Source organism: Phaethon lepturus, unplaced genomic scaffold (genome assembly GCF_000687285.1).
Source record: "Phaethon lepturus isolate BGI_N335 unplaced genomic scaffold, ASM68728v1 scaffold14110, whole genome shotgun sequence".
Classification (NCBI taxonomy): domain Eukaryota; kingdom Metazoa; phylum Chordata; class Aves; order Phaethontiformes; family Phaethontidae; genus Phaethon; species Phaethon lepturus.
The window spans coordinates 1-23696 of NW_010509900.1; the positions used below are offsets into that span (position 1 = coordinate 1).

General features: G+C 36.8%; 1 protein-coding gene across 1 annotated transcript in view; it reads left to right on the top strand.

Annotated features, from left to right (window-relative positions):
• Nucleotides 1-4: 4 nt before the first annotated feature.
• MYO6 (myosin VI) overlaps nt 5-23696 on the top strand; it is a gene marked incomplete at its 5' end in the record, with an annotated part of 46924 nt that continues 23232 nt past the window's right edge. The window contains 12 exons of the mRNA XM_010290271.1: nt 5-102; nt 7754-7911; nt 8514-8605; nt 9023-9095; nt 11518-11645; nt 13179-13274; nt 15327-15500; nt 19089-19127; nt 20636-20729; nt 21794-21924; nt 22087-22164; nt 23087-23216. Of these exons, the coding sequence (XP_010288573.1) occupies nt 5-102; nt 7754-7911; nt 8514-8605; nt 9023-9095; nt 11518-11645; nt 13179-13274; nt 15327-15500; nt 19089-19127; nt 20636-20729; nt 21794-21924; nt 22087-22164; nt 23087-23216 (1291 nt within the window). The remainder of the gene's footprint in view (nt 103-7753; nt 7912-8513; nt 8606-9022; nt 9096-11517; nt 11646-13178; nt 13275-15326; nt 15501-19088; nt 19128-20635; nt 20730-21793; nt 21925-22086; nt 22165-23086; nt 23217-23696) is intronic.

The window sequence follows — 23696 nt, forward strand, 5'->3', positions numbered from 1 at the left end:
CTGCGCGGCGCTGCTGGGCCTGGACCCGGAGGACCTGCGCGGTAGCCTCACCACGCGCGTGATGCTCACCACGGCAGGGGGCGCCAAAGGAACGGTCATCAAGTGAGTCCATGCGCGGCGCCGGGCGGGCGGGGGGCGAGGGCGCGCGCACGCACACACAGATACACACACGTACACGCACGTCGTCGCCGTTGGGGATCTGCCTCCCCGGCGCTGGCTTGGTCCCTTCCTCCCCCGCCCCCCCCCCCGGGGGGAAGGGAGACGGTGGCCTCAGGCTCCCGCTTGCTCATTTGCACGTACGAACTGAGTTGCGGTTAGCCTAAGCGCAGCTGTGTGAAATGCTTACGTAATGAATTGGTTACGAAGTACAAGTGCAAAAACGTGGTGCTGCAAAAATAGACGAGCGCGGAAGACTAGCGGACTTCCGTCGTTAGTCCCTTCAAAACAGAAACAACGTGCTATGTTTTTCCATCATGCAAATGTTGATTTTGAGTTGACAAAATTTTAAGAGGATTTTGGTTTTCTTTTTACTTTTTCTTTTCTTTTTTTTTTTTTTTAACCAGTTGTTCCAAATGTACATTTTTAGATGCTCAGGCTCGCTTGTTTCATTGTTGTTAGGTCCTTGGATTTTTTATTTTTTTTTAATTTGGAAAAGTGGCAGTTGTACGATAGCTGAATAAAATGGTCTTTTTTTCAGGAAAGAAACAGCTTTGAATAACTCACTATCACATTTTATAAAACCTCACGTGTCAGTGAGTACACTGCGCGGACAACGACAGCATAGCAGTCAGCCTGTGAAATCCATGACCTACATGGAAAACCAGATATGCTAGTAGATTTAACAGATATACTGTTTCAAGGAATGTTAATGCTGTGCCTAAAGTATTTCAGAAGATACTTGGATTCATCTTTCTTGTCGTGGGGGCTGCACGGTGCTCCCATGACTGCTGCCCTGTGATATTAGGTCTGGGATGCTGTAATTAGAGGGTGGTAGATCCACCGTTCTTGGTGTCTGAGTGATCAGTGTCCCTGTGTTTGACACATGTCATTGTTCTGAAATCAAAATTCGGCTTTAAAAACACCACCGCAAACAGAAACCCAGAAATGCTCTGCTGCTTGCTCTTGCTGGTAAACAAATATTTAATCTTGAGTGCAGAGTTAATATTGTTTCACAAAACGTAAAAAGTAGTGGAACAGGATAAATTTAAGAGAAGAGTTTGTGGTTTTTTTTTTCTTGTAGCTATTAACAATGCATCACTATTGAAGTAAATAGTGACCTTAAAAAAAAAAAGAGTAATTACCACTTTTTTTCAGTAGCTTACATTTTAACAAGAAGCTGTCATCAAGGTAACTTCCTAGGCATAGAAATAGGGTAGTGATTTCTTTCTGTATGCCCACGAAGAAGGAATTATTGCAAGGAATGTGTTTAAACACCATGGAAGTTACGACTTCCGTGAAACTGAGTTGTATGAAAATGATCGATTTCACTGCAGTTGCCTTTTGTTTATGGAAAACCTCTATCTTCCACCACAAATTTTCTCTTGTTGAGATTGATCCTTCTAGCACAGAAGCTGTCAGGGATGCTGGCTGAGCTGTGTGCAACTCATGTCTGTTTTATCATTTGGTTTTCTATGTTGTCTACTTTCTGGAGCTAAAGAAAACATCGCATTGAAAACTGAGCTTGGGCTAAAAAGTTTTGAGCACATTAAAAATAGTTCTCAGTCTTTAGCTGGATGCATCAATCTTTTAATTGGGAAACTAATTAACATTCACATCACTCATTGGAAGAATGCATGGGTGCTTCGTATTGACTTGTGGAAACAGTCAGATTTGTTTTAGTTTCATTGAATCAGAAATGCAACTTCATGCACATTACACCAGATGTTTAATATATGAAAGCCATAATTAAGTGCCTTGCATATTTTATGTATTTTGAAATGTATTAGTATTATTTATATTTATGTTTTATAGTATGAAGTATTTGCTAACGTTTCATAAACTTGTGGACTGAAACAAAGTAGCGGCTGATTGATTTAACCTTGGTATGTCACTGTGGCCAGTAAAGGTGGCAGATGTTAGTTAATGCATGCTTAGGTTATATCAGACTTATAGGTGAAAAGTTGATCTTTGAGCACTTGAGAACATTGGCTTTTTTAGTCCTCAAGGGGTGGAATGGATTTGAGTAATGAAAGTTTCCAGTGGTCAAGAGCTCATTCTTTGCAACAGAAGTAATCTTATCTCCCCCTAATTCCAACCAATAATGATAAATTAAAAGAGAATAGCTGTGGTGGAAATACTGTTCAGTGCCCGCTTCCTGATATCCAGGGTGACACTGATCTTCCTGGCCAAAATTTGAGCATAATAAACCATCAGTGACAGCCTGTCACTGTCTGAACATCATATTTTTTAGAGGAACACAAAATCTCTTCTGAATGAATTCATATTCAGGAGTCTTAACTTTAGCATGGGTATGGGCTGTTGTTCCAGCAATACATTCTTACCAAATAACTGAGCTTTGAGGTGTATTTCTAGATAGAGCAAAGAAGTAGACTTCTTGGGGGTCTGCTTACTTTTGTACTTTGAAAGAAGGGATGTTCAAAAGTTAGAACCTTCATAGTGATTACCGTGGAAAAAGTTATAATGCAGCGACAAAAGGTAAGTAATGATTGGGGAAGGGTTATTCTGCCTTCAATTAAAAGTTCAAGATCTCATCATAATATAGACAATAGTGCATTTCTGGAAAGTGGTTATAAATACCACACCACCTCCCCACCCCTCCCCACGTTATTAGAAATTGAGGACTCTCACACACTGTCATCTTTCTGCCTTATCAGCTGATAGGGGAAGTTACAAATAATTTTTCTTTTTATAACAACCTTTACATGTAGGAAGACATGGGTCTGACACGACAAAGTGCCTCCAGTGGCCAATATTTTCCAGGTTTTACTATTTGCAGTCTTCCAGACCATGTCTAAATTGACAGCAAAATCTTCGATATATTCATCCTGTAGAACCTTCATCAGTATTACAGATAACATTAGAGTAGACAATTATATCTTGTACAGTACAGATGGTGCTCATAGTAATGCATGGTGGTATGAGAATTGCAGGTTTGCAAAGTTTGTAACATTTTTTACTTAATTCAGCTTGTGGTCCACTATAACTGCTGATCTTTCTCTGTTGACTCACTGCTTACCTGGTTATTCTCCATTTTGCATTTGTATTTTTGAATTCTCCTAAATACACCACCACCGCTTTCCTTTACCAAAATCTGTGTTGTGGAATTTGAGATCACATCTTCAATTTGTGAAAATAATTTCACAATTATTTCACAATTAGTGAAAATTGCTAATCTTGTTACTAAGATTTCCTGCTTTTTCAGTTCAGTATTATCAGACTTTTTTGAAAATACCCTTACTTTTCTCATTCCTATTTACTGAAAGTGTTAACTAGAAGCAGGAGGGCTAGTTAACTAAATCACATCCATGTCAGATGCAGATGGCATCCCACTGGAAATGCTCTCAGTGAGCTGTTGACTCTGCCTCTGACAACAGATTAGTTTTGGCTGTTGTACACATAACGTTACGTATAGACAAAGTGTGTCTGTATACTTCACTTATGAGAATGTTTGGTGGGATGTAGCAAGCACTAAAGCAAAGGTGTATCATAATATACTGCTTCCCTTTCACTGCATTTCAAGAGACCCTGTTAAGGAAAGTTTCTTAAAGAACAAATTCAGTTTTTGTTTACAACGTCAAATTCACTTTGGATTATGACTAAAGATTTTCTGTTCAGCGTATTTATTCTGATAAGCCTGGGGCATTGTTAGCAAGTGTATGGTTTCAAAAGTCTGCAAACACAAGCAGCTATGTTTTTGTGCAAGCAGATCATACTTTTCCCCAATGTTTTATTTTGTGGGTGGCAAAAATGAATTTAGAGGACTCCTTCCACCATCTCAAAGGATTAATGCGTTAAGCCTATTTCTCTAACCTTTTCTAAACTTGTGCAGCTAAAAGCAAACATACGCTAATAAATACGCTAATATCTTTTTCTCGTGTGACTTACTGCACGTACAAGGAAAGTGGACTGGACTGTTTTAGATACTTACTAAATAACCACCATGTTTTGCTATGGTAGCATAGTTTAGAAACTATTTGATTGCTATCGATATTAGAGTTTTGACAAGGACGTTGTTTTATTTTGTTCCAGCAACCAAAAGAGCTACTCATTTTTCTCTCTCTTTCTTAGAGTCCCTTTGTGTGTGAGTAGATCATGTGAGTCCTAATAGGTCACAGTGAATAAATAGCTCAGCTGAAATCACTGTGCTGGGAGTATAACAAAGGCTTTGTTCTGTCAGGCACAATGGAGCCAACAAGGAGCAGTAGAAGGGTGATGCTAAATACTATCTTCCTGGATTTTATTAAATACTAATGTGCACTGGACTGCCGGGGAGACTTGACAGCTGCACTACATTTATCCATTCTTGTTAGTCTCCCAAAAAGAGCATAATGATCATCTTCTTGGCTGATGTTTTTTGATGGCTGATTTTTGCCATCCATGTGAAGTGTGTTTACAGAGAGAAAAAAATCTGGTACACCTCTTAGACTGTAAATAAATGCACTGTACTAATCTCTTATTCAGTTTCTCCCGTTCCAAGAAGGCTTTCAAACAGAACTCTGTCATCACAAAGTAAATTATTTTACAGTGTGAAAAATTAAACTTGACATCATTCTAGGTCCTCCAGCTTCTTTCAGAGTATGTTTTCTACCAAAATGCCTTTTTTGTTTGTTTGTTTGTTTTGTTTTTGTGGTGGTACTGAAGCTTCTGTTGGAAAAACTCTGGGAGGCTAGTCACTTCAAAAATTATGTTTTTGTAAAAAAACTGTTTCTCTATCATTTTAGGAACTTTATCAAATAACAAATGCGCTGCTTGTATTGTTTAATTACTTAGGCCTTTCACTAGGGAGGGTTATTTCATCCAGGCCATTTGATTTATGAAGTAGTAACCAGACTGGATGACAGTGACTGATAGGTATCACTTCACCTGCTCTCTTCTCCCTGAATTGTTGACAACCATGGGCAAATTGCACATACTGTAATTGCAGTTTATTTGTTTTGGAAAATGTTTGGCAACTTCATGGAATTGTCCACAGGATAAATCCAGCCTGTGAGAGCGCTTCCCCCCAGTCCTCAGACCTTGGGGATCACTGCAAACCTCGCTGAAGAAATTAGTATGAAGACCAAACAAGTTTTTTTCATTGCAGCTTTACCAAATATCTTAGAAAATTGGAATGATTTCTTCTCTGCTCCTTACAAGTAGCTGATGGAAGGAGAAGAGGAGGAGAAGGTGAAATAGAGGAAGAAAAATTTTTTTTTCCGGTTGAAACAAGAAACAGGAGCAGGAAAGAGATTTCTTTGTCAGTATGCAGACAAGGGAAAGGGAGGAGCTCAGGGAAAGCTGAGTTCACAAGAAGGAAGTTACTCGTTTTGACTGTCAGTTCCATATCGACTGGCTCCGTGCAATTTCAGCATTATTTTGTGGTTCTATACTTTCAGCGGTGCAAAACACATTGCAGGGTTATATTTTCTTTCCATGACTTTCTGTTCTATGATATGATAATTTAAAATAACAATAGGGTTTTGTGCAGTGTCTAGAATTCTACTTAATAATGGCAGAATTTGTTGTTTTTGAAGAACAGGGCCACTTCATAATTACATGCTCTAGAAGTATGACTCTGCCATGTTGTTTAACATACTTAAAAAAAAGAAGTTGAACGCATAAATGATTTTAGTGTATTGTATTATGTAATAGGCCTGCAGCTGACGTGTGGGAATTAGTATTCTGATCTCTTAAACGTATCAGAACAGAATGTAAAGGTACCTTCCTTCTATTTATAAGATAAGATTTCTGTCAGTACTCGTTACCTTAAGATCAGTCAGGAGATACTTAGTGGAAGACAAGATTGTGTGTTAAAGCTAATTACTACCTAATGTAATGTAGCTGCAGGTGTCCTTAGTGGACGGAGTCTCTAGTTCCCTGACTTAGCAGTCACAATGGAAAGTGATCTCCATCAGTCTCATGTTTCTGCATCAGAAGTATCATCCTTGCAAAAATGCAGAAATAATAAATTTGAGTTAGTGTAGTGCTTGTGAATTCTGGGAAGTGAAGGAAATGATGCAATATGGGTCAGCCGTGTAGCGTTAAGGTTTCCTTTTCTGACTGGCCAGCTCTTGGTACTCCTGTGTACAGAGGACTACCTGGAGGGGGCGATAGGGCCGTTCTGCAGCCGTGGCATCCCGAGCCTTGCACGTAGGGCTTACTTAAACAGTTCAGGTGAGAGGTTTGGTTTTTTTAAATGTAGATTTGCTGCATATTTCAGAAGTTCCATAATTTGTTGTCAGCCAGCTTAGCTGGACAGTCTATCCTTTGATTCTTACTAAATTGTTGTTGTATCCTTGGACCACCAGTGCTACGAGAGGCAAGCAATATGGGGACAAGTGGTTTGTTTTATTAAGCCAGCTGACTGAGATATTTAGAAAAAGCGTAACAGCTTTTGGCGTACAGCCGTCATCCTGTATTCTTCATGACAAAGAGGCTTGGTGTGATAAAAATCTTACTTCTCTCTGTTCTTGCAAATTTTATCAGTTTGGTTAGCAAAGGCGCTCTCCCTAAAAATCTTTTCTTTTGATTTACTTTAACATTGTACATGTCTGTCTGTCACGATACAGCATTGTGCAAAGCCTTTGTGTACCCATACTTGTTCTAAGTTGTAGGCGTTCTGTCCATGCATGAAATTTTGATACTGCCTGGCAAGGGGCTCTCGTTATTTATTTTTTTTTTCCCTTTCCATTTATATTTTTTTCTTTGACATGTAAAGATTATTTGGAGAGTTTTGATCTTTGGCAGTCTGATGCTGTTCTGGTCTAATTCTGTTCAGATTAGTGGGACTTTTGCTTTTGAATTCTTTGGCAACATGATTAGGATCTAGGTGCAATTTACAATCATACCATAAAACCAAAAGTTTGTTTTTCATACTTCTCTCATGTTGTTTCTTAAACATTTCCTTAAGGCTTTACCCTTGTATCAGTTGTCTTATTCTTGAGACTCCTACAGGCGCTTCCTCAGCTGGGCAGAGTGTAACTGCTTTTTAGTTTTGGTACTCTTATCTGTTAATCCAAAACCTACTTAAAAAAAAAAAAAAGTCTTATACAGTGTATTTATACAGGGAATCAGGTGGTTAAATGTACTTTGAAATATATGTGTTCTAAGCATGTCACTGTCATACTGACTTTATAAAATAGCTAGATATATATTATTTACAGATAAATATGTAGTTATATTTGCCTGATACGATACTCCCACGATTTTGTCATGCATTTCATAGGCTTTGAAGATGTGACTTGTGAGGTTTTTGTTTGTTTGCTTTTTTTGTAGATGGGAATGTATGTATTTATAGAAAGGTATATTTAAATATCTTTCTCTGGCAATTGTCGATATAGTTTCTAATTATCTAATGAACAAGTGTGAAAACATCTGCATCTCACTTCTACTGAGGATAGTGAAGCATTATTCTTTCTTTTTACAGATAGGATAGTTAGTCTAACTTGGCAAGATTATTTCCTGCCTGGGCCTAGAGCTCAGGTTTTTTTGTGTCCCACTTGACAATAATTGGAAAGGCTCTTTTTAAGTTTAGGGTCTAATCTCAGTATTTTAGAGTAAGGAATTCTGAAAAATCTGTGTTTTTGTTTCTTAGGGTACCCTTGAAAGTGGAACAAGCAAACAATGCTCGTGATGCCTTGGCTAAAACTGTATATAGTCATCTGTTTGACCATGTAGTGAACAGGGTAAACCAGTGTTTTCCATTTGAAACTTCTTCTTTCTTCATTGGAGTTCTAGATATAGCTGGTTTTGGTAAGTATACTTAAAAAAGAAGGATTAATTTTCAAGTTTTCTATTATTACCACCAAAGATTCAATTATAAATTCTGTAATGGAGAGTGTGAAAGTTTTCTTCTTGGCAGTGGTGGGTGGGATGGGTTACAAGGACTTAAGAAAATATCAAGAAAGCAAATAAAGCCTCGTTTTTCTGAGATACAAGAATGTAGAGGAGGTGTAGAGGTTCCTGTATAGCTTTTGTCCTCTTTGGCTCACTAAGACTCAGGATAGGGTATGTTTTCTAATGTGCCCTGCTAAGGTGGTCCAAGACTGGTAAAAAAGGGAACCTTTGGTTTTCAGGTCTTTAGAGCTATGATGTCACTGTGTAGTAGCATCTTGCTTTGGTTTGCTGCCAGATATAACTGTTATTTGTCTTAGAAATATGATCTGCTGCAGTATTTTTGTATCTTGTCTTATGCCCAACTTGAGAATCTGTAAAGGATTTTATTTCACAGAAAAAAGAGATACGGACCTGAATGTGATTTTAAATATTAGCACTATGAAGCTTTCCTTGTTACTATGTAATATAAAGTCTTGGAACAGTTGTTTATCATAAAAGTTTTAACTTTTGTTTTTCAGAATACTTTGAACACAACAGTTTTGAACAATTCTGTATTAACTACTGTAATGAGAAACTGCAGCAGTTTTTTAATGAAAGGATTCTGAAAGAGGTATGTTATATTTAATGTTATAGTTGAGGATTTGTTTTCTTAGTAAAGAATTATTTAAAAATTAAAAAAATTCGGTTGACAAATTGTTTTCCTACTGTGTGACATCTGCTTGTGCTAGAAAAGAATACGGCTTTTTGAAAAACAACAATCTCACTCTTCTTTTTTACCATTCGTTAAAATGAGGTATCCAGATACTGGACAATATCTCATACCTAATGGGAATATCTAATTGTCTGGGCGTATCGTTAAGGAGGTGAAGTTGGAATATATTCAAACTGTGGAAGGAAATTCTAAAATGTTTGTTGATTCATGCTGTATTTAAAAATATCTTCATGTTTATTTAAAAAAAGCTCTTTAGTGGGTAAAAACAATATATGGTGAGTGGTGTTTTCTCTTTTAAATTACCCCTTTTTTTAGGAACAAGAACTTTACCAAAAAGAAGGCCTGGGTGTTAATGAAGTGCGCTATGTAGATAATCAGGACTGTATAGGTATGTACTTTTTGAAATGTCAAGCTATTCGTTAGTGTCATGGTGGAAAAAAAAGCTTCAAGCAGAAGAGTCAAAATACACATAGCACTAGTAATTTTATGCTTTTAATGATGGTTGCAACCTTGTGAATTCTTCCAGCTTTGTATAACATTCCCATTCTGGTTGGTAATAGGGCCATGTTGTCCTACAGTGTGTAATAACTGCAGCTCAGTCTTCTGAAATTCTTGTGTGTTTTCCTAGAAAACTAATCAGAACACCTACATAGGGTAAATAAAGTGAAGGTGTCAAGGTGTCTGGGGAAAAATATCCCATGAATTATAAAAATCCCATCCTATTCCCCCCCACCTTTTTTGAGTCAATGAGAAAAGAAACAAAATGAACTACAGGCAACAGGCTATAGATGTTACTGCTGCTTTTACATTTCCACAGACTGATATACCAGAGGCTTAAGATGATGTTGTGGGGTTGTTTTTGTGTTGTTGTTTCCTTTGTCTTTAACTTGTGTTCTCTGAATTGGTGTTTTGTCAACAAAAGTTCATCTTGCTTTTGCGTTTACAGTAATTTGCTATGGTAGCTACTCAGGTCTCGCTGAGCAGAAGATTCAGAGTGACAGAATTCAACATCTGTTGCGAAGTGTCTGGTTCTTCTGAGTTCCTGTAGCTCTGTTGAAGAAGTTTTCCCTTTGTCAGCTAGGACTGTACAGTTGCTAACTCTGACCTAACTAAAGACAACTCTTGTCAAGTGCACCTCTTAGCCACCTTGTAAAAAAGCAATAGGAAGGTATTTGGAGGAGGGAACAAAAGCATAGCGACAGGAAATAGGTGACTTTTATGGACACAAATCTTATCTCTTCTGGTGCTTTAATAATGTGTTTAATAATGTGTATATGAGGCTGAACATGTTCCCAAAAATGTTTTTATAGTTTAGAGACTGTCACGTCTCTATAAAGGTTGCTTCCTCGCCAGTGCATGTGTTTTGTGAAACATCTCTCAGGATCATAGGGGTTCCCTGGTACCTACTGGAAGAAAAGGTCTCTGTCCGACTCACAGTGGAAAGATGGATCAGGTTGTAGAGACCAGTGCCAAGTTGTTGCCTTCTCCTGCCACAGAAAAGATTTGGGCAGCTTACCTAAGAATAAAAGTAGCAGTCTCTCAGTCATGACCTCTTTTCCTATGCCAACCAACATATGACATCCCACTACAGATTTGGCACATTTCTTCATTGTACGAGTTATTCTTAGATAAGTTAATAAAGTTACAGCTTAGTTAAAGCACAGCATATATGCCTTTTTTCTGTTCTTGCATAGTCAGGAGGAAAGGATTTTCTACTGCCTTTTGAAGTGAGTGAGAAACGTAATGTTGGTTTCTGTAAAAATACTATTTTGGTTAAGGTGTTAGACCAGGCCACTGGCAGCCCTGAACATGTAGAATTATTAACTGTCACAAAAGAGAGGGATATTATGTTGACATGGACAATTCTTTAACACTGTGGAAGAATCTTGGAAACAGTTGTTTGAATGTCTAACAGTATGTTAGAATGTTTTGATGGAATGTTAGTCATCTCTGTAGCTAAATTAGGTTATGCAGATTTTATAAGCATAAATTCTTGGATTGGGGCTGTCTTTGTGCTTTATAGTCTCATGCTGTTTACAGTCTGTGGTAGGAGTTCATAGGCACTGCTGCAGTGCAAGCATTAGTCATTTCTTCCTTTCCAGAGAAAAGCAGGTAATAAAAATTCCTCTTACAAGAACAGTTTCATAGATAATACAAGAAAGTTTTAAAAGCTGCAAAATTCTTATGTCTCATAGTTTCAAGAGCATGAATTTCTATGTGAGCTTTCAAGGGCTTTTGTATATGTATGTGAAAGGTCAAGGCGATACACTTGTAAAAAGTTGTGAAACCACTGCTGTATGCTCAAGTCTGATCTGCTTTTCTTAAAACAAACGCATTTCATTTTTCTCCCTGAATCCTGTTATGAATGGACGTATGAGTGTTTTCATGCATTTAGTTTCGGCATGTGGTGGAACATGGATGAAAAGCTTAACCCCCCCCCTCCAACAATATAAGTAATCAGCCATAAAGACCTATGGTTGTACCACAGAAATATTTAGGCACCTTTTGGGAATTAGGTGACTAAATTCCCCTTGAGACACAGAGTAAAAATAGAACAATCCGTGCCTGATCTTTTTTCCCCCTATGTTCCTTGTGTTAGAGATAGAATTTGGTATATATACGATATCGATTAAATAAAGAATTCAGATACGTAAAATTAATTTGCAATGACTTTTTGTATGTTGTGTTAACAGCTTTCCCTAGATACAGTTATACAGAATCAGATCAGTAGCATTTTAAACTTGTAATGTTTGGTTCTGATATGAGGTTATATATTCAATTTTTGTAAACATATTTTGTTTTATTAATAGATTTGATTGAAGCAAAATTAATAGGTGTACTGGATATTTTGGATGAAGAAAATCGTCTTCCCCAACCAAGTGACCAGCATTTTACTTCAGTTGTGCACCAAAAACACAAGGACCATTTCAGACTCTCTGTAGGTTTATTTTTGCTGTCTGTCTTGTTTTAATAAAACAGTTCTTGGAAGAGTTGATAGTAACACTTCAATTTAATGAAAGCCTTTCTTAAGAAATCTCATACCACACCAGTCTGCACAATCCCCATATTCTTTTGTTAAGGACAAGTTTGGTTATTAGGTTTGTTGAAAAGTTCACTGAAGGCTTAAGTCTTCTAGCAATTCTAATATCCTGCTGAAACTAAAGCCATATTCTTCACTTACATTTGAAGTTTGTTAACATGTAATGCATGAAAAGGAAATAAACCCACATTTTAATTTAGAGTCTTTCATATCAGATGGGCTATTTTGTTGTTCCTTTCAAAAATTGCTTGCTTTGGAGAGTATCTGACTCACATAGAGTGTATAGCTAGAACTTCAGAGATTAAAATAGGGAACACACAAGGAAAACCTTTTTGTTGTTGTTAATTCTTTAACATACAGCACTCTGTGGAAGATTAATGCAAATTACTGCAACTTATGTACATGACCTAAACACTGGAACAGGTGCCCCATCCCTGGAAACAATCAAGGTCAGGTTGGACAGGGCTCTGAGCAACCTGATCTAGTTGAAGATGTCCTTGCTCACTGCAAGGGTGTTGGACTAGATGACCTTTAAAGGTCCCTTTCAACCCAAACTATTCTATGGTTCTCTGACTTCTGTTGAAATTTAAAAAAAAAAACAAACAAGAAAAGTTAGTACCCCAATGAAAAAAATGCAACCCAAATATAATTGTCATCCATTTACTTTTTGTTACGTTTCCACTTACCTTGCTTAACTGGATTGCTGTGTAATACTTTTGTTGGTGTGGGTACGATCAACTAGGTGATTGCCTTTTAAAATACACCATCTGAAAATGTATTTTAAGCTTCTATCTAATCCTATTCACAGAATCATTAAGGTTGGAAAAGACCTTTAAGATCATCAAGTCCAACCATCAGCCTAACACCACCATGCCCACTAAACCATGTCCTGAAGTGCCACGTCTACACGTTTTTTGAACACTTCCAGTGATGGTGACTCCACCACCTCCCTGGGCAGCCTGTTCCAATGCTTGACCACTCTCTCGGTGAAGAAATTTTTCCTAATATCCAATCTAAACCTCCCCTCACGCAACTTGAGGCCATTTCCACTCATCTTATTGCTAGTAACTTGGGAGAATAGGCAAACACCCACCTCACCACAATTCATATGACAAGGGTATTCATCATCTGTTGAATGAACAGTACAGAAATTGTTGATTAAAAACAAAAAGAAAATTGACTAGCCGATGTTAGCAATCCTGGTGGCTTTTATTTTGAATGTGAGGTATCTAAGGGTGTGAATGAGAATGAAAATAGGTTTTTGGAGTATCTGTGTGTGAACGGCAATGGTAGTGGTCATCCTGATTGTACTGCAGAAGATGTCATTTTAAGACCTAGTACTCCTGGCATAATCATGATGATGTTTTAAGAATAAACTTTTCCTCACTTTCCAGTGTAATTGTTCTTTTTAATTCAATTTTTTAATTCCAGATTCCTAGAAAGTCTAAATTGGCTGTTCACAGAAATATCAGAGATGATGAAGGCTTTATTATCCGACATTTTGCAGGAGCAGTGTGCTATGAGACGGTAATTTTACTTACACAAAACTGATTTTGTTATGCTTTGTAGTACTTTTGTATTTTTCACTGTATCTAGATGAAATAGCAAAATTTCCTTTCATCAGAAGAGAAATTCAAAAGATGGTATGTCTTAGCTTTGAAACTAATTTTGTGAGTATGTGATGGAATTGACAGTTTCTTGTAACTTCTCAGATTACAGACTGTTTTGGTGACATAGATTTAGTGTAAGAGTTTGTTACAAATCTATAGCTAATAGTGTCAATATTAAATATATCGATTTATGATCTACTTCAACAGAAGTTTGCATCTTGGGGAGAAGAATATACTATGTAATATAAAAGTATTGCTAGACTAAAGGGTAACTTCTCAGGAGCATGCTTATCCTTGTATACAATCACTGTTTATGTTATTAAAAATCAGATATTAGGCTTTTTGTTTTCTTTTTCTCCTGGCAATAGAATCATTCATGTAAGAATATGAAATACCTGGAATTGCTCTCCTCAAAATACATTCCAGACTCTTGTGCTTTTTTGACTATTCATCATACAGAAAATGTTGAAACACCCGAAGCCAATGTCTAAACCGTAATTTTTTTTTAAATAGGAGTTTAGGATAAACAAAAGATCCGTAATGCTTCATTGTTCTGGTCTGTAACTCCAGTGCATAAGAGGGAAGCTAGTTGTAAAGATTGGTTTTTTTGGTCATTTGAAAATGTGTACTTTAAGGGCTTGTTCTTTCTTACTTCAGAATACTCCAAGAATGATAATGATTGCTGTGCTGTTTTGAAGTAGGCACATTCTGTAGGTCATTTTACAAATAAGAATATTTAAGTCTATGTGTTACCTGATTTTTCTGAGGTGACTCACTGAGTCAATATCAAAGTAATAAATAAAATTGGAACACAGTTAAAATGCTCTATGTTTAACTGTGTACCTCATCATGATAAATTAGTAATACCTTAGAGAGTCTTCGGGAACAGAGGAACAGATATGAGCACTTAAGCTCTGCTGTCAGAGCTAATCAGATATGAGGTAGCTTTCGTCCAGAAGCTATGGTAATGTGCTTGACTTAATTTATCCCCTCCCTTAGAGGGACTTACTTAGGTTGGGCCTCAAAACTTTTGGACTATAGCTGTCTTGTACCTCACCTGTTATTTGTTTATTTTTCTTACTGCACTTGTGGCAGTTCTCACAATCTTGATTTGTGATGAGGACGCTCCGCTGGCTGCATTCATATTCAGTATTGTGTTTTCATAGTCTAAAGAAATTTTGGAGGTCTGTGTTTGTGCTTTGATTCTCATAACCATTAAATCCTTTTATGTGATATCTGGCAAATTCATATTTTCTTCAAATTAGTCTTGGCCTCTTCTGTTCATAAATATCAAAGTCACTATTAAAGTTGCACTAAAAGCTATTGAGAATTTTGTTAGTGTGAAACTGGGTACTAGCGTCTTGATTTCTGAATTTCAGTGTAATGTATTGTTCTTAACTTTGAAAGTTAGTGAGCCTTTTAAAATAAACCAGAGAGGTAAGGTTTGTAGGAAGACACAATATCTTTTATTATATAAGCTGTTCTTAAATAGTTGTAGTACGACTAAAATAATTATTTGTCATTTAGTTTTCCAAATTGTGTAGATGCAGCAATTAAAGTGTGCATGTTAATTCCCATTTCACAACGGATCTTAAGTGGTATTACAAGCAGTGAATAATTAAGCTTCTCGGAACTCCCAAGTGATGTTGTGCTGAGTGCTGGAAGTGGAAACAAGAAGGATAATCATTGACAAAAACACAGCTGATCTCTTAAAAAGCACTAAACCTTACCCTGGGTTTCATGTTTCCAACAACATCCTTCAAATTTAAGCATATCTTTTCTCTCTGTCATTAGTGTTTTGTGTATCCAGTTGAAAAGTCATTTGAAATAATGTCTGCATATTTACCCCACATATTCTTGCTGATTTTTTAGTTAAGTATATAATTTTGTTTTCTTTCATTTTTTTTAAGACTTCAGTAACTGGGGCAGTGAAACAAATGTGCTATTATTTCGTGGGTTCTCTTTTCAGATGCAATTTGTGGAAAAAAACAATGATGCTTTGCACATGTCCCTTGAATCTCTTATATGTGAATCCAAGGACAAGTTTGTTCGACAGCTATTTGAATCTAACACTAACAACAACAAGGATCCCAAACAAAAAGCTGGGAAACTTAGTTTCATCAGTGTGGGAAACAAATTCAAGGTAACATAATACAGCAAAGAATCTTACCTTCTTGTAATGTATGCCACTTTTATGTTACCTGAAATAAGTAGAACCTAAGGTTGGGGGAACTAATGGCGACTTGAGACTCATACGAAAAAAATTTTGTTAAATAGATGTTTTTCTGTTGAATTATAGGAAACCAGTATGTTCACGCTATATGCTATGTGTTTCTGTTAGAAAGATGTTTCATAATAGTCCTTACAGCGATTATACAGTATTTTTTAAGTCAGAATTTTGCAAAGCCACATGGAAGTCTTTATTCAAAAGGTTTAAAGTCTTGAGATCTAAATTTTAATTCTGTGGGGTTTAAGGGGTTCTAAATGTGACAAAAGGTGTTCTTCCATCCTGTCTTAATTGTGTATTCTAGGAGATGTATCAATTGGCTATGGTTTGCCATTCTCAAAATCAATACCTAACCTAACCACTGTTTTTCCTCTCTAAATTATAAAGATAGTCATGGCTTTCACAGAAAGATGTTCATTGTGCTGAATGTTTCCTTCCTGAATACCTGAATCTGATGCTTCTCCTCATTTTCTCCTTTCTTCTGCTTGTTGTAAAGCTGACCTTCAAACCTTGTCTTCTCCAAATGTTTTCTGCATCCTTTTCTCATTCAGCAGTTTTATTTTAGCTGGACTATTCTAGCTCAGCATGGCTAGAAAGAGAACTATAGGGGAATTAAGGGATGAAAAGCAGGCACAACCATGGGCTGCAGGTAAATTTTTCAATCTTATGGATTTACTGTTGGTAGAGCTGCTGCAATTTCAGCAAGAGCTCTTCTCAACACATCTGGGCCAGATCCAATGAAGGATTTGTATGCCTTCAAGTCACGTGCTGCAACATTTTTGGTATGCTAGCTTACCTAGCTCGACTCCTTATGCAATCCCTGGGGAAAGCAGGTATCTTAGTCCAAAACCTTTCTTGTAGAGTGGGGCACTACCAGTAGCAGAAGAGCGTTTCCGCATTTCTGCTCCACGTCAAGGTTAAGTGCTGAATCAGGACTCGGATAAATTCCTTCTTGCATAATTGTATCTTGTGGCTGTGTTTAGAACTGTTCTCTAAAAATGCAGGGGCTGAAGAATGGGAAGAATATGGCAGCAGCACTTGCTTTTTGTGTAGCAGCAGTATTCTGCTTCAGATCTATACTGTATTCAGTGTTTTATGTCTACTGTATTTCCCATAGTGCTAAGTTATTGGTCAGTCTGACATAGGGGATTCTCCTGGAGATGGGTTGTTATGTAGCCAGAAATTAAATTTTGATGAGTCCAGGAAGAGTAGGAGACAGAGCCTGACTTGCAAGGTAGTGGTTTTGGTATTTAACTAGGAATTGGTCAGCCTGCTCTCTTGAGTTTTGCTCTGATGATTATTTCCTCCTCCTTTGTATTAAATGATAGTTGTGGAATTAAACTGCAGCAATTGGTTTAATAAAAAATGCATGATCAGAAGGCAGACTGAAAAAATGGAATTACGTACAGAAAAGCCATTTCCTGAGCAAGCCCTGCAACTGTGATTATGTTGTAGGTAAAGCTAGGATCCATTGTTTTTTATAACTGCATTTTCAAAATGAAGCCAACTATGAGATCTCTGAGATAATTTCCGCTTTATTCCATCTGGTTTCTCAGTTCCTCTTGGATTTAGCACCCCACATCCAGTAGATGTGGACATGTGAATGATACTATTGTCCAAGGAGGGCTGAAGTAAAAAGGGAGGCATTTTTTAAGTTAAGCAAGCAATTGAGTGGGGAAATTTTTGGATTGCCTTTGTGACTTTGGTGTTCACCTCTGCACCTAGAACATGACCGAAGTCCTCTTTGGATCTGGCCCATCAGTCTATAATTCTTTCAATGTTCTCAAGTTTCATGGCATTTTGAATGTATGTGTTACTTCCAGTAATTCATTTAGTGCTACCTTCCCAGACAACATGTGCTGCTGATGAACACTAATAGCCTTGAAAATTTCACTTCAGATGACATCAAAATAAGTTTTATTATCTTAGCAGAAATTTCATCTCTTTAAGAATAAGAATTCATAGTGCATCAGTATGTAAGTCAGTCTTGAATTCTTCTATGTGAATTATTAGACGATGTCACGAGGACTTCTTTTTATGAAATCTTTCACACATCCCTTCCTTATAAGTAATTAAAATTAATTCACATAAACCAGTTGAGGAAATAATGATTAATTAGTTCATCAGATCTACTCAAGAATCTTTGGAATAACTTTACCTTAATACAGTAATGATGGATTAAATCAACATGATTCGAAGAGTAGTAGTGGAACTTACCTGAGAATGGCTCTGGCTTATTGTCAAATCACAGAGTATAAGGAAGGGGTATTTTTCGTCTAGTAGAAATGTATTTTATTGATGGAAATTAGACTGTCCTCTCCAAAATTAAGCATTTCTAACTTAAAAATCATGAAGATTATATTCAAGTAGATATAAAGAATATGTGTAAATGAGAACTGAGCAGGAGGTTATTAGTGTTTGTCATGCCTCTTGTGACACTCCTCTCTTTCTAACCATAAGTCAAAAAAACCCCAAACCAATTTCATCTCCTGGAAGGATGACTTGCAGCTGTAGGTGATGCATATTGCCCATGCAAATCTGGTTGCTTGAATTTAAGGTAATTGAAAGATCTGGTTAAAAAAAAATTTAGTCAAAAGTTAGATCCTTTCAATTTTGGTTCCAGTACAGAAAATGAGGAATATGTTAGGACATACAGAATTTTGTCTTACTTCAGTCTATGTACTTAATGCTTGCTAGTAAACTAGAAAGGCTGGCACAGCAGTAATCTATGTGGTAAAACAAACACATCTGTAAAGTAAAACTTTTTCTGATGAGGTTCTGTAATATTTTAAGTCCCTACCAATTGCATTCAATAGCAACTATAAATGGTTGCTGATAGCCTTAAGTCTCTGGTGATCCTGTAGACTTGACCCTAAATAATCATAGGACTGTGGTCCTTTCTCATCACAGTATGTTTAAATCCAGCCTCAGTAAATGTGATTTAAAAATTGTACTCTGTCATCAACGGAGAATTAAAAATTTGGCAGTTTGGAATTAAAAATAGATTATGCAATTCATTCACTGAAATATTGACTTAGCTTCAAAACAACCAAGAAAACTCTGACTGTACATGTTTTCTGTGTTAATTATTTAACATACAAATATATACTTGTTATAGATTAAATTTGGGCATTCACAAATCTTCAGTGCATTTTTTTTTTAATTCTGGCTGATTAGCCTCATTTTCTTCTTTATAATTTTATTACATAGCGATTATTTCCTTTCTTTTCCCAAGTGGGCTTGCACTTTATTTTGATAACTGTGTTGTAGTAAGTAACTAGTCCATACAGTATTGTTGTACAATTAAACACAAGCAATTTCCTCAGGACCATTCATGCACACTTGCATGATTTTGTTTGTTAAAATTTGTGAACGTTTGATGTATCAATTCTGCCTGACTTACTAACAATGAACGTGCATGCAGTAATGCTGTACCACTATTCTGTGTGTATATTTCTGTAGTTGTCATGGTAAGAGTCTTGAAAGATCTGTTTTCTTTTACAGACTCAGTTAAATTTGCTTCTTGAGAAGCTTCACAGTACTGTAAGTATATATACAGATGCAGGTTCATAATTTTCTGACATAAGTCATAATCGATTATCTCAACAATAGGGCTCGCAATAAATGTGATAAATAATTGCTTTAGAGTTTGCAGTTATATGGCACTTTTGAAATGTCTTGCTGTGCAGGTGATGAAATCTGTCTGGGCTGCATTGTCCTTTTTTTGTTACTTCCCTCCATTCACTGGTTATCACTGATGACTAATCTGCAGATTTAGAGATGTTATTTAGATGTAAGGCAGAGTGTAATTTATTATTAATTTCTGTTTCCAGATTCATTTTAACAGCCGTTAAAAACAAAATGTTTCATTTCGCTTTTGTGATAGGCTGTGAATGCAGAGTAGGTCAAAGAATCTGATTCCCCTAATGAGTATTTGATAATTTAGCTGATGGATTTGATACTTTGTGGAATTCTCCATGTAGTTCAACATACCTTTTTTTTTTTTTTTAGAACTTGTAGGAACACATTCTTGTTTCTCTTGACCACATGTTCTAACCAGTTCTAGATATGAGGTTATGCTCTGTCAAAAAAAGAAGGGGGGGAAAAAACATGGGAAACAAATGGGACAGGTGCTGGAGTGTAGCTGACATAAAGATTTTACTGTACTCTTGAGGATGGCGTGATAGTAAGATGATCTCTTTCACACAGAACACTCCAGAACTGAGACCCAGTCCACGGAAAAAATATGTGGCCAGGCTTGCTGTACTCCGAGTTTAGCTAACCCATGACTGATGTTGTATCGTTATTACAGAGCACCCTTGGCAGGTGCTCTCTTACTCTCAGTTGTGAGATGGAAAAAGAGAGAAGATGCTGCAAACCAGTAGTAATATAATATTTTCTCAGTCCCAATTTTGTTTTAGTATATAAGGTAGGTTATCATTAGCAGCCACCTGTTACAGGAAAATCTGAATAATTGGATGGTGTGTTGCAAAAACATCATCCTTAATGTATGTGAAATGAAAGCAGTGGTTGAAATTGTAGAGATACCACACATGTTGATAAGAGAGAAGCAGACTGGGACAAGATGCAGGATGGAAGAGTGAAGCTGTGAGGCAAAAGAAACTGTAAAAAGTAAAAGTTAGAAGAAATGAAGGTCCAGTTCATCTGGCATGATTCCAATGTTAGGAGGCTGGTAGCATGTTCACTAATGTGGACTCTTGAGGACTGGGGCATTTAGGTGGTGTGATGGTAGAAGATAATGAAGGTAGTAGAATCCAGACTGCTAAATCATAATTAGATTTTACTGGTGTTAAGAACAGTTGAGTGAAAACTCAAAAGTTGAGAATCTAGTTAATAGCTTGAGCACTGAGATCAGTTCCATCAAGACCAAGGCTAGAGTACAAAAACGGTATATGAGAGCAAAAGGACGTCAGCATTTCTCTTTTAGAATACTATTCTTTTGTATCTCCCCGCCCCCCCATCTTAAATGACTGTCACTTCAGAAGGTTTAAAAATGTGTAGATTCTGCTAACTTCTTGTTTTGGTAATAGGGGTCTAGCTTTATTCGCTGTATCAAACCTAATTTAAAGATGACAAATCACCATTTTGAAGGAGGACAGATCCTCTCTCAGCTTCAGTGTTCAGGTAATATATGCCTCTGATATCTTTCCTTCTGTTTATTACTTTGGGCATTACAGATTGACCTGAGTTTGAAATATGTGAGATGGAAGCAATATTTCTTTGCTTGAAATGTTGCTTTCTAGAAAGTAGCTTATTTATGCCTTATGAACAGTTATTTAGATCCTTAGTAACTTAGTTCTCATTTTAGTCAATAGAACCCTGGAAATAATTCATCTGAATAGCCGTAGGGTCTCTTCTTCCCAAGAAGAGTTGATGTAAATTCCATCAGCTGTTTTTCCATTGTTTATAATGAGAGTTCAGACTTAAGGTGCAGATGTAAGAAGCTATGTAGCCATGTATTTGTACATAAATTTAGATTTCCTGACCTGGAGGTGAATGCCATCACTTTGTGTTGCCTACAGTATTAATAGGGCAGCAGTTCAGTCCAGAACAACAATTGCAATATTTTACAGTAGTCTTACAAGCTCACTTTTCCATATGTGCTTACTTTAGCAACAGTAAATGAAGCTTAATTTAGTAAAACAAAGTTACAATATGTAATGTTGAAAAAGCAAAATGTAATGCTATAAAATATTTTTTGAAAAAGACAGACAGTATAAACAAATCAAATTTCCATTGAAAGCAAATATGCAAAAGGTTAAGTTTAAAGATGGCAACCGTAAGTTAAGGTCTCTCTTAAAAACCTATATGCAAAATCTGTTGATAGGGTTATGTGAAGCAGCAGGCAGAAGCTGGCATGCCCTGTGCTGCTTGAAGTAATTTAAACCTTTTACTGACTTTCTGTCTGTACTTTACTGATGTCCTAGTTGCAGCCAAAATGTAGTAACAATATTTGGGACATGAAAATTACATCTTTGCAGCTTATAACTAGTACTGGAAATACACTAAATGTTGTAGCACTGTGTATGTATTTGACGCTGCAGCTGTACCACAGCTCATTGTTCAACAGCTGAAACCAGGACAGTCTTTGAGGCTTGTGTCATGAACTGCTGGTTATCACAAAAAATCACTCCTTCATTTGCATTTTACTGATACCAACTTTTGTGCATGTGTTTCTATGAATCTAGGAATGGTGTCTGTTCTGGATTTGATGCAAGGTGGTTTCCCTTCGCGAGCTTCGTTTCATGAACTATATAATATGTACAAGAAATACTTGCCTGAAAAATTGGCTCGACTGGATCCTAGGCTCTTTTGCAAGGTAAGAAAGAAATTAATTCTTCTTCTGTATCATCCAGGACAGAAGTAGTATTGTGGGGGTTTCTTTTTGTGGTTTTTGAACTTTGATTTTGGTTTGTTTGGTGTGGGTAGTTTTTTTTTTTTTGGAGGCAGAATATAATCCTAAGTGTTTTCTGTGTTTCAGGCACTGTTTAAAGCCTTGGGACTGAATGAAAATGATTACAAATTTGGGCTAACCAAAGTGTTTTTTAGACCCGGCAAGGTAATGTTTCTCTTGCAGTTCATAAATGTGAATCTTAGAATAATTTCTGTTGGAACGAACCTCTGTGTTGTTCAACACATTGCTAAGTGTGGACAGCTTGAAGTAAGGTTGCTGGGGTTTTTTTGTAAATACTGTTCATTTTCTATGAAAAAAATCAATATGAATACTGATATAATTGGCTTCATAGTCTTGTTGCTAATGCTGCTGTATTCCTAATGCAATGGTTGTATTCCCAGACGTTCTAGCAGTCACTTAAGATGTATGTTGACTATTAAAAAGAGCAAGTCAGAGCAAAGGAAAAATATTTTCTAGTAAAATCTATAGCTGAAATCTTTTTCCATAATTCTGAGCACTGTGCTGCTGCTCTGCAGAGAAAGGAGATGAAGTAGGGAGCTGTTGTAACTAGAAAGGAAAATTACTGTAGTCCCAGAAGAATGTTCTCATTGTCATAATTACCGAAAAGTTGAAGTGCAGGAGTTTCAGAAAAGGCTGCCTTTAGTTGGACTCTTATACAAAGGTTAAAATTTGAGAAGTGCTTTCAGGGCTTTATTTTTTCCACAGATACAGAACTAGAGGTGTCTTGAAGTTGTAGAAGGCCAGAGCAAGTGTTCAGGATGTAGAAGAGCTTTTGGCAATAAATATTTTTAGTGATTAATAAATGGTTGGCTTATTCAAAATGCTGTGTTGCACATCAATTAAACAAGCAAAAAATCACAGTAGTCATTTCTGTTATCTTTAAAGAATAGAGTGATGCCAGACATACCTGTTCACTTGAATTAACTGAAAGCTGATACAATGATGACATACAGTCTACATTAAAAATATTTTACCTTTTTTACTCAACATGCTTTTAAATTATAATGTCTAACACTCTCTGTTCTCCTATTGTAAAACTTTTTTTTTTTTTTTTTTTTTAATTTAGTTTGCAGAGTTTGATCAGATAATGAAGTCTGATCCGGATCACTTAGCAGAGCTAGTTAAACGAGTGAATCGCTGGCTTATCTGCAGTCGTTGGAAGAAAGTTCAATGGTGTTCTCTCTCAGTGATTAAATGTAGGTATTTTATGTTCTATGAAATGTTTGTTAAAAATAGAGCAAAGCAATTACTATCACCTTGAAATGTGGCTAAGGACATATATAGATGGTTACATACTAAAGTCTGAGTAGTTGCTTTCAAGGTAGATGAGGGGTTTTGTTAATGCTTTATGTTAGGTGCATACAGGGGGGCTTAGAGCAGAGGTTTTTAGAAGTGGGACATACACCCATCACCAGTATCCTCTGTCCAGTCTGCTTGGGTGCTTACTGAGGCCTGGGTAAACACTTGCACAGAAATAACTAGCTATCACAGGTCTTGTTGGGGAGAGACTTCCAGATCAGCAGGACAGAACAGTAGTTCCGCTCTCAGCTGACAACACGGAGTCATGGAGTTCTGGGAAGTGCCAGCACAGAGGTTGTTATCTCCAGACAGAAACTGCGTGTTTGAAAGCGCTGATGTGAATTAGGGGGCAAACATCTCCATTCCAGCAATTCCTG